The 18,905-nt window shown below is 41.0% G+C and overlaps 2 protein-coding genes across 2 annotated transcripts in view; one reads left to right on the top strand and one right to left on the bottom strand.

Moving 5' to 3' along the window:
- Nucleotides 1-204: 204 nt before the first annotated feature.
- PIGH (phosphatidylinositol glycan anchor biosynthesis class H) lies at nucleotides 205-5,422 on the top strand (the record flags this gene model as incomplete). The annotated part of the gene is made up of 4 exons (XM_079536680.1): nucleotides 205-381; nucleotides 1,801-2,010; nucleotides 3,153-3,236; nucleotides 5,321-5,422. The coding sequence occupies 4 exons, from the start codon at nucleotides 205-207 to the stop codon at nucleotides 5,420-5,422; spliced, it is 573 nt and encodes a 190-aa protein (XP_079392806.1).
- A 6,154-nt stretch (nucleotides 5,423-11,576) lies between these two features.
- PLEKHH1 (pleckstrin homology, MyTH4 and FERM domain containing H1) overlaps nucleotides 11,577-18,905 on the bottom strand; it is a gene marked incomplete at its 3' end in the record, with an annotated part of 43,695 nt that continues 36,366 nt past the window's right edge. Inside the window, exons 22-28 of the mRNA XM_079537773.1 lie at nucleotides 18,493-18,593; nucleotides 16,572-16,713; nucleotides 15,241-15,383; nucleotides 14,408-14,537; nucleotides 12,755-12,841; nucleotides 12,078-12,224; nucleotides 11,577-11,753 (exon numbers count right to left, since the gene is read on the bottom strand). Coding sequence (XP_079393899.1) covers nucleotides 11,577-11,753; nucleotides 12,078-12,224; nucleotides 12,755-12,841; nucleotides 14,408-14,537; nucleotides 15,241-15,383; nucleotides 16,572-16,713; nucleotides 18,493-18,593 — 927 coding nt within the window. The remainder of the gene's footprint in view (nucleotides 11,754-12,077; nucleotides 12,225-12,754; nucleotides 12,842-14,407; nucleotides 14,538-15,240; nucleotides 15,384-16,571; nucleotides 16,714-18,492; nucleotides 18,594-18,905) is intronic.

Below are 18,905 nucleotides of genomic sequence, written 5' to 3'. Positions count from 1 at the left end.
TGCACACGGAAAGTTGGTACCGGAGGGGGACAAGCGGGGGAAAAACGCCTGCCCCGCTCCGTCACGGTGAGAGCCACACAGGAGAACAACGCAACCGGAGCCCTCAAAGCCAGGCGGCAGACAGGCTCCCGCAGCTCCGCGCACGCGCCGCCCGCCTCTTCCCTTCCCCTTTTTCCTTCCCGGCGGAAGCGGGGCGCTGTGCGGATGGAGGAGCGGCGCTATCGCTCGGCGTCGGGGGCGCCGCTGGCGCTGCGGTGCCGCCAGCATAGCGCTTCCTGCCGGGAGCTGGCCGTGCGCTGCCCCCGCCTGCAGCTCCGCTCGCTCAGCGCCGTCACCTCCGCCGTCTGGCTGGCGGCCTACGGGCTCTTCGTGCTCTGCCAGGTACCCTCGCCCCGCCCCGCTCGGCTCCTCGTGGGGACCCCGGCGGAGAAGGGCGGCGGGCGCCTCCAGGTGGGCCCTGCGCGTCGCTGCGCTCGGGTCCCGGAGGGCGCCTGCTGGGCCCTGCCGAGGCGACCGGGCTGCTCGCGGGCCCTGCCGGGCAAATCCGGGGCTGCCCGCGGATCCGAGCGAGCTGCGCCGTGCCCTGCCCTGCTGGTGCGGGGCGGGAGCTGCGGCCGCACTGCGGCTGTTGCGCTTCCGTTTTGGCCTCAGCGGTCTTTTCCGTGGAACGAAGGCAGGGAGGGTAGCGGGAGTCAATTGGCAGTGGTTCGCTATGCGGTAGCTACCGCCCGCTGTCGTCCAACTCGGTTTTACATGTGCTCCTGCGGCCCGCGTGTGGCTGCAGTCATTCCTTTCTGCCAGCAAACCGGGTCTGAATGGCTGTCTTCGTGGATTTCAATGCCTGTAACTCATGACTGCCTTTCCATGACAGCAAACTGTGGGAAAAGCTCTGTTTCCATTCTCTTTGTATGTTGCCACGGCTTCTTTCTTATCACCTTACATGGTGATAGAATCTACTGTGCGCTGCTTGCATGGCAGAGCTGTGCCGTTCTGGTAAAGCCTTGCAGTTCTAGCCCTTAGGAAGTGTTAGATTTAACTCGGGCTGATGAGTGTGTGGCCTGGTACTCTCTGAAACAGATCCCAAAAAGCAGCTATAGGTTGAAAGCCTTCAGGCTTTGTTACCAGGTCCTTCATTGATGCTGCTGATTTACTGAGAAAAGATGACTTGTGGAACATATATTTGTAAACTTATGTATTGTTTTATGTAGCAACAAGCCCAAGGTTGCAGCATGCAAAAAACAGTTTGTCCTCAGGTGAAGCACAGGAGGAAGCAGACATTCTCGAGCTTGATGTTTAAGGCAAGAAGAGAGACAAAGTTTGAATGAATTTAGACTTCCCATGGTAAGAAGAAAACTCGAATCTCCTAAGTAGGCCTAGGCCAGTGGTTTTTGCTGAAAGATTTTTCTTTGAATCACCAAGCTTAGTTCAAGTAAACGTTTAACAACATTTCTCTATCCCTACAGATACCTGTATAATACACTGTCAATGATGTATACAACTGCATTTGGATGGGATTTATCCAGTAACTTTACAAGGGAATACAGTGTTCTTGCTGATTTCATTTTCAGTTGTTCTTTCAGACCATCCTATGAAGGGTGATGTTTGGTGACTTAAATCCATCGTGCACATATCAGCCAGCCTTTTGAATGAATGGACTCCACCTACATAAAATCACCTTGTAAATGTAGCCATTATATTATGATTAACTGTTCAGTATTTACTTGTATACTTACATACTTATACTCTACATTCAATTAATTTTAAGACTAGAGCCCTGTCTTTGCTTGGTTTGTGTTACAGAATAGTATGGTGCTTTCTGCCGCTATATTCCTCACGCTGATCGGCCTCATCATCTACCTGCACTTTGTGAAAATTGACCAGGAATCCCTACTGGTCATCGGCTCACTTGGCATTCAGGTGACTTCTTCTTACGCTTCAGGAAAGGAGAGCACAACCTTCATTGAGATGAGCCAAGTGAAGGATGTGGTTATCAATGAAGCCATCCATATGGTAATCATATCGTCTTTCTTGTACCCACCTTTCTTGAGGGTGCGCTCATCACACGTATTTTCACAGGAGTGGTTTGGCATTGCAATTGAATACAGCTGCATAAATACAAATATGTAGACTTGACTGTGCTCTGGAGTGACTGGGAGATGGCAGACGTACTGCACCAAGCTGCTTGCATCAAGGGGGGGGTTGAAACCTGTAACTTCCACAGAAGGCTGAAGCAGGCAGCTGTGATAGCTCTTTAAAGTGACACCCATAAATCCAACAGATTAATGTATGTGAGCCTGAAGTCATCTTCTGCTAGACTTACCCAAAAGAGAGTTGTTTTGCCTGAAGAGCACTCTGGGAAGACATGGAGATTTGCATAGGTCTGTATAAAGTTTTCTAGTAAAAGGAAACAAAGGTTTCTCATTATATGCAAGGAGGCAGAAAAGCCTTTGCACTTGCTTGTCAGTTTTATGTAAGACTTGGTGAGCTGTGCCACCATCACTGTTGAGTTCAAACGGTTACGGAGAACTGAGGTTGTACACAATGTCACTGACGTGTGTGAAATCATCACAGATGAAAACAAATTCTTAGTAAGTCCCCACAATCTTCAACATGGTCCAGCATTGTATAACTTCTTAGAAAGGCAAAACAGGTAATTAGTAAAATGGTCTGTATAACAAAAAAATAAGAGAAAGGCATTGTCAGCAGGAATGTTTAAATCCTATGCTGCTTGTTGTTTTTTTCCTGTGTTTTTTGTTGTTATATGTTTAGTAAGCAGTTCAAGATGAACTTCAGTAACTTGAGTAGATTTGGGTGAAGAATGGCTTTACAGAAGGGATGGGTTTTCTGAAAATCCACCTGCAACCTTTTCAATTCAAAATGAGAAGTTCATGGAGCAAAGCCATCCTGATATTTTTAAGGCTGAACACAAACAGGAAAAAAGTGAAAGGACTGATTTCAAGCTGCTTTATTCATAACCTTGTAGCAAGAATTTTTACCCTCTTGAAATACTGATGTTTCTGCTGTTTTATCTTTAGAAAATGTCACACATTTTGTTCAGCCCGGTGAGCTGAAGCAATTGCTCTTTCTGTGATGACTCCAGGCACTTTGATAGCATTTTCAAACTTCAATTATTTGGTCTGTTTGTCTTGTAGCAAAAAGTTATCTATTACCTGTGCATCCTCCTGTGCGACCCTCAGGATCCTCAGGGAGTGTCTGAGGTTGTGCCACTCTTTCAGGTGAGTGTGACTGAATAATGAGGCAGTACAAAGCTGTGTTTTGTGTGTGTGTCAGATGCCTTGGCGTACCTTTGTTCCGCCACACGTGGGATAGAGGGTTACAGCTGCCTTTCTCCGACTGCACATTCAAGTTGGATCTTACAGCAGTGTGCTGTGAGCAATACTCGAGTCTCACAGAATTAAGTACCAGGGAAGTTTTGTTTGTTGGTCCTCCATGCTAGGAATAGGGCGCTATGTAATTTTGAACCTGACCAGTAGATTGCATGAACTGGAAGTCTTTGGCTCACTGATGGTAATGAGGACTTGCACAGCTTTCTGTGTAATCTCTTGCTCAGTGTTACCTTTGTAATTGTATTGCCATAGTTGATTTATCTCTCGGCAATCTGTGCCAAAAAGATTTCATAAAAATCTCTTTGGCTTACAACGATAGCTTCCCCTACAACCACTGACAAAGATCACAGTACAAGCTGTGAGCAATTTGCTTAATGTGTAATAACTTGTTTGTTTTAGTCACACCCTGTCTATCTCATACCCTGCTTTACTCATACTCTGTCCTTTCTCTTCTCTCGCTAACCTGTTTTGGCTGTTCATAATCCTGTTTTGGGGATGGAATTTCTTTCTCTCTCTGTGTGTACTTCACTCAACAATACACTGATCCTTGAGTGTAAGTAAGGAGTACAGATGTACCTCATATTCTAGACTGCTGATGTCATGTTTATCTTCCTCTCTGTTCACCAACTGCTCATGAATATCAGTTTGTAGTCAAATGCAATTTATGACTGGATACAGTTAAGTCTTCAGCTAAATACTTAGAGGAGTAAGTGCACTAATCCATAGATATTTACAACTGACTCAGTCCCAAAATTGTGAAGACATTTACTAACAGTAAAATAAATGAAGTATTTCATGTATGTCCAAGGAATTCACAATAAGTGTATTCCAGGCAGCTGCACTCAGGATTTGTGTTCCTTTCCAGCTTCCTGGCATTAGTGTGTTAGGTTTTTTTCCCTGTTTTTTTTTTTTGTTTTTTTTCCTCCTTAACTCAAGTCTGAACAGTGTTATTTCTTTGGAAATATCTTAATGTTGGCAGTGTTGATTCCACCAGCAAAGGATTAACAGAAAGAGCTGTGTCAGTTTGCAGTTTGTTACCTGTCAGTAATTCTCACTTTAAAGTTACTTAGTTTTGAAGGAGCAGTAATTAGTAACTTTCTTGCATCTCCTTCAGTGGGTCTTTGCTCCTCTAAGGCATGTCAGCCCTCAGAAACACAACTTAACATGTCACTGCACCCAGGAGCACTTCTGTGCTGAGTTGACCTATTGTTCTCTTAAGCAATGGTTGCAAAGAAAGGCATTAAATGGACTTTACACAGTAATGCTGTTTTGAGATCTCAATAGTCATGGAGCCATAGGGATCCCAGAACTGGGAAACTTTCACCTTCCTGCTGATCCAGGTTAGGAATGATGAAGAATCATTATTCTCTGACTACCATTCCTCTATTAGTGTGAAATTAATTGATGTTTTCAGTTAACCTTCAGTTGTCCTCTTGTTGACAGTAATAGCTGTGGCTAAGGGCCAAGCATGTAAGCTCCTTGTTCTGAAGGTCATTTTTTCAGGGTGGAGATCGTTGAGGGAATATTGTCTCACAGATAGGCTAATGGCTTGGAAGATGTGGATTTTCTTCTGTATTTTCACTGTACATTGTGAGTTGAAAGGAGAGGATCTCTGATTTGGTGAGAGATTCAGGCTGACTGGAGAGTGGTGCTGTGTGTTTTAACCTGACAGCTCTGGGGACTGGTGCTTTTCATCCCTGAGCTGATGTGGCTGATTCTTTTGTCACAACTTACATTAAAAAGCTCCTGGAATTTGATGAATTCTAGATGAGCATGTAAAAAGGAAATCTATTCTCAGATGAGTTAATGTGAGATAGTAACTAGAGATATCTTACTGTTGCATTCCTTATACATGCATGCTTCTATCCATCAGCTTTGTGTCAGCTGTCTCCACATTCCTTTCTCTGTCCGACAAATCTCCTTTTTACAACTGGTTAACAGTGTGATTCTCTGTTGTTTGGCTTGACTTCTAGAGTTCCAAACCACGTCTGGACTGCTTGATAGAAGTGTACAAAAGTTGTCATGAAATCCTGGATCAGAGAAAAACAGCTTCACAACCAGATGGAGTAAAATAATAAATACTCAAGATGGATAACTTGCAGCAGGACTTGGAGAGATGTATGGAAAAGCAAGCAAATCTGACCTATGGCTCTTTAAAATTAAATGTTTAGAATGTGATGCAGTTGTAAGAATGACATTATAGATAACAGCCCGCACAGACTCACAGAGCTGTTATAGAAGATGTCAGCTGAAGTGCACAAGTGAACCTAGAAATTGACTGTTATGAAAAACAGGTGAGCAACACTTATAAAAGAGTCAAACAGAAGAGGTTTTTCCATGCATCTCTGGAAGAAGGTATTGGAAGGGGAGACAAAAATATGCAGCAAAAATATGTTTATTCTTTCATGGATCCGAGATTTCTGACAAAAACAAATTGTAACCTTGGGAAGACAGAAAAAAATACCTTTTTTTACTTTTTTTTTTTTTTTTTTTTTTTTTTTTTTTTTTTTTTTTTTTTTTTTTTTAAGTTTCTTTGTAATCCTTTCTTGGAAAGAGTATCAAAACAAAGGTGGGCTGGCTCAGTAAGTTTTCCTGATCCAATGGGGAATTTCAGATAGAGAATGACAGAAAATGAGAATAAACTGTTGCTTTGATTTATATTTATGGAATTAAGCATAGCAGAGGATACTTTAGTTTCTTCAGCAATCTGCTTGAAAAAAAGTCCCATGGTATGGGACCCTAGGGAGAAGAGTGTCCAAGATTGACACTCGGGAATCACTTCCTCCAAGCACGTGAGTAGTCCATCCCAACAAGTAAAAAGTTGAGCAAAAATGGCAGGAGGCCTGCATGAATGGGCAATTTATTCCTGGCAAAATTAAAATACCGAAAGGTAGAAGTGAGGACAGGTAGCCTGGGATCAATATAGAGACTGTCTCACCATGTGAGGTATGTGGTTAGGAAAGCCAAAGCCTATCTGCAATTGAATTTTTCTAGAAATGCCAAGGGCGACAGAAAAGCCTTCTGTGAGTACTTGAGTAACAAAAAGGCAAGGAAAATGTGAGGCCACCTCTGAATGGTGTAGAGGTGTGGTAACACCAAGACCTGAAAAAGAATGGGGTACTGAATGCCTTCATCATTTCAGTCTTTACTAGAAAGACTAGACTTCAGGAATTCCAGGCTGCACATAGCAAGGGAATGTTCTGGAGCAAGGAAGACCCTTGATGGAAGGTGATCAGGCTAGAAAATACTTAAGCAAACTGCATGTTTGTAAGTCCATGGAACCTGGTGGGATGCACCTACAAGTGCTGATGGATTTTGCTAATGACACAATCTCAGAGGAATGGCTGATATGTCAGAGATGTGTGCTGCCAGGGACCCAGACAGGCTGGAGAGATGGGCATGCAGGAACCTCTTGTAGCTCAACAAACGGTCCTGGAGAGGAATTACTCTGTGCTGTTCCTTCCAGTACATGCTGGTTCTTTTTCAGAAAAGGATGCGGAGGTCACAGTGGACACCAAGCTGAAGACGTGCCAGCTGTGTGTCCTTAGTACAAAAAGGCTAAGAGTGTCCTGGATTGCGTGGGAGATGCATTGCTAGCAGTTCAAGGGATGGGATCCCTCCCCCTTCCTCAGCACTGGTAGGACCACAGCTGAAGTGCTGCATCCATTTCTGGGCTCTCCAGTATGTGGGCATGTCAGGTGCTAGAATGGGCTGCCCAGGTAGGTGGTGGAATCACCGACTCTGGAGGTGTTCAAGGAGCATTTGGATGCTGTGCTGAGGGATGTGGTTTAGTGAGAACTATTGGTGATAGGTGGATGGTTGGACTGGATGATCTTGTGGGTCTTTTCCAACCTTGGTGATTCTGCGGACAGTGAGGGGCTGCTTACATTGGCGTGGAGCTGGAGCCTGAAGAAAGACTGGAAGAGCTAGGGCTTTAAGCCTAGAGAAAAGAGGGTTTGGGGGCAATCGTATATAAGTACCTAAAGGGAGGTTATAAAGAAGATGGAGTCAAGCTTTCTGGGGGCTGGAGCAGAGCTCACTTCCAACCTCATTCAAAAGATCAATTACTATGAGAATATGAGAAAAATATGTTATAAATTAAAATTATAATAATGACTGTGTGAATAAAGTAAGTTAATGTGAAGAAGTTCTTAGTTGATTATTTAAAAGTTACTGTAACTTTTAACTGGTATTTTTCTGTTCTTTTTTTTTTTCCTCCATGACTTCTTATTAAATTAATTAAGGCAATTGAGATATTGGGAAAAGCAAAAGCTAAACTAGCAAGCTGGCAGAAGCCTTGGTCTCAATCTCCATACAACACTGTGCTATTGTTTTGTACATTCCCTAGAATTAAGACATGGCAGCACATCAACATCATCAACATGTAATGTGGGGTTTTTTTGTTTGTTTTTTTTGCACTGTGCTGCAACGTACAGGTTAACTCAATTGACAGGAGTACTCTGGCTGTTGAAGCGAAGGGCAGTGGCTTGGGGATGCACGGTGGCATTTGGGCAACCTTGTCTGGGTGTTCAGTTTCTTCTGTGGTTTCATTTCTCACAGATGCTTTAAATGATGGTGTTGGCTGGATTTTTAAGTCTGGTTCAGTTGCAATGCAAGTTTGTAGGTCTGCCTCTGAGGTTAAGGATGCTGTACCTGATGTTTGGTGGCAAGTCCAGGCAAAGCTGGAGTGTTGGGGAAGAGGCAGAAATTGGCTGTTGACAGCAGAAGCAGGCTCCAGGGATGTGGCTACGGTGGAGGTCCTTTGGCTGAATCTTGTGGCGCACTTAGAGCTGGGTACAGAGCTGCCTGTAGACCTGCTTTGGGCAGGGTGTGTTTCTTCATGGGGATTAGAAATGATTGAGAACACTGAAGAGCATTTATAGCAGTGGGAAGATTTGCTGATCTGTGGGAAGAATGTGTCAGAGGAGAAGTTATCTCAGCAGAGTGGGCAGACTTGGACCTAACAGTTTGCTGGGAACTCTGGCTATGCTGTAAAAATGTCATAGAGTCTGGAGAATGTGAACTGAAGAAATGAAAGAGAAGCTGTATTGCAGGAAGAAGTCTGGAAAATCTTTTTAGCTATCTTTGGGACGTCCCATGCATGTGTCATTGCACTTCAGTGATCTGCTCAAGCCAAGTTAAAAGACAGAATCAAAGAGTGGGAGACGGGGAGCTTTGCTCCAGGTATGTCTATGGAAACTAACACAGTATTTGACCACATACATTTACTTCAGGGTTATTCTGGCTTTTGAGATAAATAGTTTATTTCACTCTGTGAAAACATACGAGTTCATTCAGGATAATTTCATTTTATTAAGATCAGAAATCTCACGTATCTCCAAGACAGCCTTTCACATACACACAGCAGTTAGGGAAACAAAGGCTGTTGTCTCATTCCATACTGTTGGAATTATCATCGCCAAAAGCATTGATTAAAATAAAAACTTTACCAAGGAATCATACAAAATAGGTATCTACATAGGGTTTGTTTTTTTTTAAATTTGTTTGCTTTATTTTAAAATCAAGTAACCTATAAATAAGAGGTATATGTGCATCCATCGGAGTGGAGTGGTCTCTGAAATACTCAAGTATTAATATTTGGAAGAAGGAAAAGTCACATTTGCCATGTTTGTGAATTTAGAATGAATTTATGGCAGAAAACAATGAGCTTCATGACAGCTCTTGCTTATTAACATTTCTGCTTCCTGTTTCCCCAGTACAAGGATGTAGGTGTTAGCAGTGCAAGGTAAGCACAATCTCAGAACAGTGAACTGGAGACTTTCATGCCTTGAGCATCCTTATGACAGATGACAATGAGCGGAGCTCATTTCGTTCTGAGGCAGCTTTGTTACTGGTGGGGCACAAGAAGCAGGCTGCCAAACAGACGTCCAGATACCAGAGAAATTGTTTGTCGCAGGAGACTTAAGTAGTGAGATGGAATAACACTGTCTTTATTCCAACTTGTTTATCCTTACTAAGATCAGAGAGAGAATGTGTACTTCTGATATATTTTCAATAGAGTGATCAGTAGTATACAAGGAGATTACATAAAGAGACTAAAACAATACCTTAACATTATTGTTGACTCAGAAAACTACTTTTTCAATAAGTTCAAGGGGTGGATCTTAAATTCATGACAAGTGGGTACATTGCAGAGTGGACAAATCAGGTCTCTGTGTATATATAATCTCCTACTTCAAGTCTATTGTATAATTTCCACAGGCCATTTTTTTTTTTAGTGTTAAAAATATGCTGATAAGTGATTGATTAGAATGATTGTTGTCCCATGTAGTTTTGATTTTTGGCTTTGTACGCACAATAAGCTTGAAACAAAAACTTCTTGTGGTTTTTGCAGTACTTCTTGCAGTATCAGCTCCACCGTGTATTGAATATTTCAAGGTTGGTGACAGATACTAGGAAGTAAAAAAAAAAAACCACTGGTATGGTTGGTTGATTCATTGGTGAATCACTTTAGTTTGTTATTGCTGAATTCTTTATGATGGTTGGATTCACACTGTTTTAATTTGAGAAAGCTGCCCATGGATGCATTATTATGAAGTTACTCAGGTACTTTTGAAAGGACTATTCTTCTTTACTTCTTAAAAGGTTTCTCAAAATAGCTTAACTCAAGCCAGATAGATATCGAGTTCTTACGAAGAATGTCTGTTTGGTTTTTTTTGTTTTGTTTTGTTTAATTTTGCTTCCCAATCAGAACGAAGTCCCTTTGAAACCAATCAGAAAAACACTCTTTAGGAAAATCTGAAGAACAATATTAGAGTATATGTTTGCTAACAACCTCCTCATTGAGACAGTAGCATGAAGAAAGGAGGAGATCTAAAGGAACAGCTTCTGTGAAGGACAGAGCTGGTTTGGGAAGGTCTGTTCCAATTACTGAAAGATGTAAAAATTGAAAGGTTTGCTTGCCTTGTCTTCCTTTGTCTGAGGTGACATGCACATCGTGAAACACGTAACAGTGATTAATGAAAAGAGTCTGTATGTGGTGGTGGGGCATGTGACACTTTCAGCCCTGCAGCAGGGATCTGGTGTTCATCAGTTGTATAGAGAAGCATCAAGTGTCAAAAGCCATCCATTCTACAGGAGCCAGGGCACTGTCTGACACTGGTCCAATCCCAGCTGTTCTGAGTCCTCAACATGGAAAGACATCAGGTTTAATCTTCATAAAATTAAAGTTGAAAAGATTCTCACGTACCGCTGAATTCTTATTCTATACTCCCTATTCCAGGTCTTAAAAATCACCCCCGACATGGCATCAGAAGTCTTGTCAGTTCTGTTCCCATTCCCTTTCAACAGCTGTATCTCTTTTTCTTTCATGTCTGGGGCAGAGACTTGGAAAGTTTCTGTCTTTGAATTTTGGAATCAGTTTTAGGGAGGAATCAGTGCAGCTTCAGGAAAAAATAAATTATCTTTTTTGTGTTAATTAGTGGCAAAAATACAAAAAACTATCTTAGTCTCTTCAAAAGGACTATCTTGATAGCAAGAGTAGCAGCAGTGAATTTAAACACAGGTCAAAACTTTAATGCAATGGCTATTCATAACCAGAGCACAGAGCTGAAGCTATGTCTAAACTACCTGATCAAACTACATCATATTAATCTTTGCACTCTGGAATAGCCTGCCAGTGTCTATCTAGTTTATGAGGAAGTGATATGCTGCTCCTTATGCAGGCAGTATTCACCAAGATGCATCCTTATACTTGGCTTGTGGCACAGTATCCAGAACCACCTGTCTTTAATTTTATTGAGACTGTGTGCTCAGTCCACTTCTGTCAAATTCAAGCTTACGCACCACTCAAACCTGCCTTGCAGAAGCTGCAGTCTGTTTCAGGTAAAGAGTGAGCGAGTCAGTGACTGATGTAAACAGAAGATTATTGGAAATAATGGGAATAATCCAAAGGGACTGATGAGGACAAGAGATCACAAGGAGTTCAAGAACTGGGCTGAGGTCCCAGGCATAGGGTGCAGTGCAGTGATTTAAATGCAGGTGCAAAGCTGAAAATGGGAAGGATTAAAGAAAATGTTGCTTGTAAACAAAGCTGTAAGCTTGGGAGATGGAAGAATACTTGCAGCGAAAAGAACCAGAGCCCGCATTAAAACAAGGTGTGTAACTGGCACGGAATTGTAGCAGTCTGCAATTTGGTACAGAGCAGTGGGGAAAGCAACAGCACACTGCAACCCCACAAATAAAAAATTCCCAAATCGGAATGAGCCCTCAGAGCAGGGTGGGCCCCTTAGTGCTTCGGGGCATGGAAGGGAAAAAACACCGACTTTCAGTCTCCCAGAGCCTGTTGGCAGGTGGTGTGCTTCGAGAGGGCTGTGCGGAGGGTAGGAGCGGAGTTGTCAACCGGGAGTTAATGTAGGTGGCAATAAGAAGCGTTGCTTCAACAATCTGGGGGAGAAAAAGAAAATGATTAACTGTAAGTCAAGGAGAGGGAAAAGTGCCCTTTGAATTTATTTATTTTCTTAAGAACCTATTGACCACGTAACATTTGCAAAAGATTTCTTTCTCACATGGAGTTGTTAAGTTCTGAATTGAAGGACTGTCTGTAAGAGGTAGAACAAGTCTCTCAATTAAATGAAACAATTTACACGGAACTTCTTGACTGTACATAGCTAGTGCAGCAGCCAGAAGTACCAGACCCAGGGCTTGTTCAAAATGCCTGGCTTAGGTACTGCCAGCTGGAAAGATACTCACTGTTCATTTTGTAATTACCTTTGGAATTGCCATTGTGAAAAGGAGTTTTTCTGTGCTGTTTTTTCCAGAACTCCTTTCTTTTATTTGATTGACTACAATCATGAAGTCGTCTCGACAGCCTCCAAAGGTCAACACAGAAGAGTATGTGTAAGAGAACTTCAGGTGCTGCAGACAACAGAGAGATGAAGAGTCATACTTCTGTAAAAGACAAAATGGCCACCTCAAACTAGTGTGTTTGCTATTTACTGCAAGCAGTAATAGGCAATTGGCTGTACAGATAACAGCTGGTAGAGAAATCTCAAAAGAGAATTGCATTTGTAGGATTTTTCTAGCTTGCTCCATGCCCTGATGCTTCAGAGCTAAGGTGCAAACTTTGTTAACTGGATGGTAATAGTAAAGCACATAGCACTTAGATCTTGCAAAGTGCCTGTATTTGTTTGCTGCCCATCATCAAGGCAGTTAGCTGTTACATGAAACTTTACCTTACACAGAAGCTGTAATTTTCCTTTGTTTATGTAGCTCTAAAACATAGCCCTCACTTCTTCATCTCTGACTTCTACAAATTAACTTCTGGATCCATTTGAAGTTAAACACAAACTTCTACTGACTTTAAGTGGATTCAAGGGAGGTCTTCCTGTGGGAGAGTTTTTTTTTTTTTTTTTTTTTTTTTTAAACAGTGGTGTTCCTCACCATACCATAGTGTTATAATCCAGTACGCTGATACCATCTTCATTCACAGCTATCCAGACTGGACAGTCTTCTAATGAGGAAGGCAAAATAGGCTAGAGAAAAAGAAAATTTGATTTGAGTCATTTATTGAATACTGTAAATAGGCAGTTTCTGATACAAAACTTGAGCTTTAAGGATAAAGTGGAGGTGAAAGAATCCTCTAGACTTACTGATCTAACCTGATTTGACTTTTAAGAGATTTTTTTCAAAATCTGGAAAAATATTTTCAGATTGACATAGAATTTGGGAGACTAGCTGTACATGAGATGGAATTGAATCTCAAAATCTTTCTCATTGTTGCATCAGTGTAGTTAAAAGTGAGGATGATGCTGGGACAATGACAGAATGGTAGTTCCACTCTGTTCTGGTTCTTGCACTACTGCCTTCCATCAAGCAGTAAAGCCCATTGGCTTCAATAGTAGTAACACTCAGAGCCATCATATCAATGCAGTTTTCTTTCTTACTGATTTTGGCAAATGTGTCAATTATCTGTTCTGTCTAATAACATTTTAGGTTTATAATAACATTTAATAACATTTAAATAACATTTAACATTTAACAAATTATTTTATAACTTTTCTGGAAATTTTGCTGGTGTATGGCTGTTTAACTATTGAAAAGTTACATAATATGGTAGTTATCAGAAATACCAACGTTATTTAACCCATTCTTATTCTACACTCTCAAGTAACCTTAAATACCAATAATATTTCTGCTCTAATGCTGAAAGTGGAAAACATGATCTTTATTTTAAAAAATAAATTTTTGCGTATTTACTTGGATTCTCTTTTCATCATTAGATGTAACTATCACAACTTTCTCTTCAAAGTAAGAGACATTAACCATGGGCAAGACACTCTCAGATTTTCAATGGAGCAGAGTTCTGTTGGGTTGGAGAGGATGGTTAATGCCAAAACAAGACTTCTCAGCATGACTGTGTTAGGACATTATTTATGGCAAGGGTAATAGGTACAGAGCTCAACTTTTGGGTGGGCTGAGGGATGGTACAAGCTTCTGGAAGAACTATTCCCACCTATGATTTTTTGCTCTCCTGCCGATGCCCATGGGCTGGCAGATTACCCAATACATGCTTAATTTTTTACATTTCTGCTACAGGACATTATCATTGCTTGCCTGTCCCATGTGGCAAGAAAAGCAGCTTGCTCTTGGATAGAGAGCAGGACTGAAATACTCACACTTTAGCTAGCATCAGCTGCGTGGTGTGATTTATGGGGGACTCTTCCTTTTTTCCACATGGGAGTATGTAAAGACTACTCTTTAAACTATTATTGCAGCTTTATGACCAAGAAAATGCCTTTGGTAAAAGCTGTGGTAAGGATTCAGTGGTAGTATTTTGTATTGTGTTGAAAGGATAGTCAGAAAAGTTTCAATGTCTTATTTAGTGAACGCTAGCAACCCCTAGTGTCTAGAATGTATGTCTTCCTTCTTTCTGAACAAATGTGGCACTAGAACTTGTTCAGAACAGAGCATTGTTAGTTTTTTCCACTTCCTGTAGGAGCATTTTCAATCTTTCAAGGGTTAACAGAAAACAGATATGGTTCTGCTCATAGACTTCATTCTTAGGAGGAAAAAAAGGTGCACTCCTGTACTCCTGTTACCTTAGCAGTAAATAGTTTGCTTCCAAAGAGAGGCCATTTGCGGGCCACTGTCAGATAAATTCGAACGCATTCCGGTGGAGAGCATCCCTGCAGCACCATCCACTTTGTTGCCAGCCTGTCAGCCAGTTGCCTTTCAGAGTCCAAGAAAAAAGACAGCACTATTTAATAAAGTCTTTCAAGGGAACGTGAGTAAAATTATACTAATAACTAAACCTACCTCTCATTCCAAAGGGCTGCTCTGTACAAGCATTGTGGACAAGGCTGTTAGCACTGTTGCTTAGGGTGTGTTGTACAAACTGAGTTTATTTTAGCAGTTTCTCTACTTCGCCAGTTATTTTGCTACTAGTTATACTGTAATATCCAGGAATCCCAGTTGCATGCTGGTTGTTCATTGGTGTATGTACTCAACAACTCCAACAGCAAACACTTGGGCAGCTGTTGCAGTAAAATCCTGCCCAGCTTCACATTCAATTATACTCTCACCTTCATCTTAACCTGTCTATAGTGTGCTCTAGATGCTCTGACAACACACTTCTGCTCCCTCTTGATTTGTCTCTCCTAGGTAACTTAGTTCCACCTTTGCATCCCTAAGTATGTATTCACAAATAGAATTCATCCTAGGCTTAAACTTCTTGACTTGGGGAAAGTTAGTCTATGATTTGGCTGTTTTTGTATGAGTTAACTACTGTTCTTTTTTTAAAGGAATCTTTTTTATGATTCTGGTGTTCTGTTTAAGCTTCTACATTGAAATAAGCTTGACAGGGCTCCTCTAAACTTCTTAAGTATGAAGAGGGCAAATGTACCAAATTGTGTTAAGAGAACAAACAACTTACTTGAGCTGTTCATGAGCAATATTTTTCTTGTAATGTTTGGGGTAGAATTTATCCAAGACCTGATGTAGAAGGTGCTGCATTTTGGAGTGTGATGTTCCCCCAGGACTTGAAGATGCTGTCCGATCCAAATCCCCATATTCTACCTGTATGGGAACAGTTAGGTCATGGCCTGAACCAGTGATAGAGCACCTGGTGAAGGGGCACAGCCAGCCCTGAGAGCACAGGGGGAATCAATTCACCTGTGCAGCCAGAACCTCCCTCACCTCATATAAGGGCTGGCAGCCACCAGGGAACCATTTTTTCCTTTGGAGTATTCAGCAAGCCCTGATCTTTGGAAAGGGGTAAGTTCCTCTTTTATTACTAGCTCGTGACCTCTGCTTTTCTTGGGTGATCCAAAATTGGTTTAGAGTAACTGTATCTGTTACTGCCTATCCATTCACCACTTAAAATAATGTTAGGGTTTGTAGCGTAACACAGTGATGAGGTTTTTTAGTGTAATAGAATGTTGCAGGGATTCCCATACTGATATCTGCTGTGTTTACTAGTCCTGCAAAACAGCACCATCAGGATGGGGAATTTTTGTCTGTAGCATTTACTACAATAAGCGTACAACAAAACAGCAGTAGGGGACATGACTGCTCAAGGAATCCTTTGTTGCTCTGAAAAAAAAAACACAAAACAACATCTGGGCCAGCACCTGCATGAGGATGCTTCTGCTTAACTGCTAAACTTTTGAGTTTTGTTTTCAACTGGCCAATTAAAACAGCAGCCTGTTCGTAAATAGGATGGATAGTGTTTCCAAGCTTCTTCACCTCAGTTTACCTTGCTTTAGCAAATGCAACAGTTTCAGCTTAAGGAGAAATGATTATCCTGTTCATCATGCCCACAGCTCATGCTTTGTGTTTTATGTGGTAAAATGCTAAATGTAAGCCTGGAGTTTTAATGAAGAATCCTGAAAAATGCTGTTTCTGAGTGCAATGGTGAAAGCTTTTACTGTTAGGAAGACTTTTTAGTAGAGGTAATATTTCAATATCCCCAGTATGGCCATAATCAAAGCACTTTGGGGGACAGTCCAGCCTCACTGTGTTTTGAAGTATTTTTTGCAGAACGAAAGGAGACTTTGTCCTGTAGTAAATTTCCCTACAGCAGAAGGTGATCTGTCAGTATGGGTTTGCTGGTGCAATGAGTCTGGCGCAGTACACCTCAGAATACATATTTAATAAGAAATATCACTTTTGGTGCAAAACATAGCTGCTTCCTCAAGATGTTCAGTGTACAGGTGTACTCCCTAGAGGACAAAAACAAGGATTTCTGCCCACATTTATGCTCACCTGAGCCATCAGAGCAACCATTTCTAGAGCTAATTCTTTATTAACTGGGAACCTTCCACTGGCTATTTCATTGCTGACTTGGAAGGCCAGCAGCAGCCGCTCCCGGTCTGTCTCACCCTTGGCTTGGCTCCGAAAATACAGCCTAAAATATAGAAGATTGTAAAGGTAAAAGCATGTTGTGAATTTTAGTCAAGGTGAGTAAAAATGAGCGTTTTGTTTGTTTTTGGTCTAAAGTGACTTTTGTGTATTAGAGGGTGATTAGAGAAAAGTTCAGAAGCTAAGGTGTTTCCCTTATGATGAATATTTAGGCCAGGAGGCTCAAATCATGTTGTCTACTTTGGCAGCTATTTGAATTCTGTGAGCCAACCAAGTCAAGATAGCAAAGCGTTATTATACACAGGTAGACGAGCATCGTTCCTATTAACCATTGAGGCAAAACTTAAGAGATGTCATTCTCTGCTTACCACAGATTACAGAGTTAGAGTTTTCTCTGCTGTGAGGCAAGAACTGTGTGACCTTCTACATGCCAGCCTTGAAGACTTGTTACATTTGCCAACTTTGTTTTGACTGCTTACATTGAAATTGTTATTGAAAATTCTTCAGTTTGCTTCAGCAGGAAATAAGAAACCCAATCATCAGACATTACTGCAAAAATGAAAGAAGCATTCTTGCGATACTACTAAGAAGCTTTGATTTATTCTTTTACACTTAATTCTTTGACCTGGTACAGCAATATGACTAATGGGGGTTGAAGATATAAGTATGGGGAATGCTTCCTAGAACGATTCCTCATATGAGCTGTACATAGGCATGCATCATCTAACTCAAATACTAATTTAAAGTTACAGCAATGACTGTATATTCCACAATACCACACAAGATACTCATTCCAGTGGATCATTGTATCAATTTTTATGACAATTTAAGACAACACCATTAGGACCATAGTGGCCTTACATGTCTTATCATGGTCCTTCAGTTTTGGAACAGTCCAACCTTGGAAAGACCTTATTAAAATATCCTTTCTACCCAGCCTAGCCACATTCCAGTCTTAACAAAATAATACTGCAAAGAGTTACTCCTTAAAAAAAATACTTCTTTGTCAAAAGTAATAACTTCTGCTTCTATTACTGTTAAGCCAGCTAATAGAGTTCCCAGAAATGTATTTCCATCATTATAGTCAACAAAATCTTTGTGTTCAATACAAAACTTTGACTTTTCTAATTTAGGTGAGGCTTAATTTCCCTGAAAATGGAATTAATGTGCAGAAGGTCATTACTTGTTCCTATCCACAGATTTCTATTCATTTTAATTCAGAATTCCTCTCTTTGTTATAAATGATGAACTTGTTCCAGTTTTGTTTTGATCTGTGTTTCATAGTTTTCCTCTCTATCTTTCATCGTCTAGCTTTTAACATTTCTGTCTTTATGAAGTCTGGGCATTGCTACTACATGTCTTCCCTACAGTCCCTGCCATGTGTAATGTTGTTCTTGTATGCTTTTCAACTTCATGATTCCTCACTTAATTGCAAGTTTCATTTATAGTGGTGATATTTTCCCCCCAGGTTTCTCATCCTCTCACCTAATGTTATTTAATTACATTTTAGGATCTAGGCAAACAAAATTTTGCCAAGTGTGTTTTTTTGTATTATAGCTAGTTCTTTAACCCATTTTAAGACTATCTCACCATTGCAAAGTGTTTTTAGATTTACTCCTAGATTGTGTACTCTTTTGTACATGCATACTGCACACATATAAAAGAAATTGCATCACATGTAGGAGTTGACATCGTATTTGCTAAAATAGCTTTGGTGTCAACAGTATTGTACTTCACTGGCTTTCTGCACAAATACAGGCATTCTAGAAATGTTTAATTAACAAGAGGCCGACCTCTTGTGAGGCCAACCAAGAAAACACAGTACCTGCTCTTATAGGTCAATTTCACGATTCTTGTGCCACCTTCATATTTACCAGGATGCAATTCTTTTAAGGCTTGTTCCCATTTAGAAATGACGTCACAGATCTTTTAAAGATATTAAGGAGAGAGAAAAGACAAACGTGAAGCGTATAGTCAAGGCTTGATGGGAAAGTAGGGGGGAAAAAAGTGCTATGGAACACAGATTATACAGAAATAGACAGGATCATTATAAAGACAGCCAAAAGTGATAAATTGATTCCTTTTTCTATTACACAGTATGTTGAAAAAATAAAATAGTTGCAACTAAAAACTCCGTCTCTGAATCTGCAGAGGGACACTGTGAATTCTGGCCTAGTATCAGGCTGTTATGTCTATGTTAGCAAGTTATGTAGCTCGGGGAATGGATGTACACAACAA

Source organism: Tetrao urogallus, assembly GCF_951394365.1.
Source record: "Tetrao urogallus genome assembly, chromosome: 6".
NCBI lineage: Eukaryota > Metazoa > Chordata > Aves > Galliformes > Phasianidae > Tetrao > Tetrao urogallus.
Note: the sequence above shows the minus strand (reverse complement) of the source record. Positions and strands in the feature narration are given on the sequence as shown.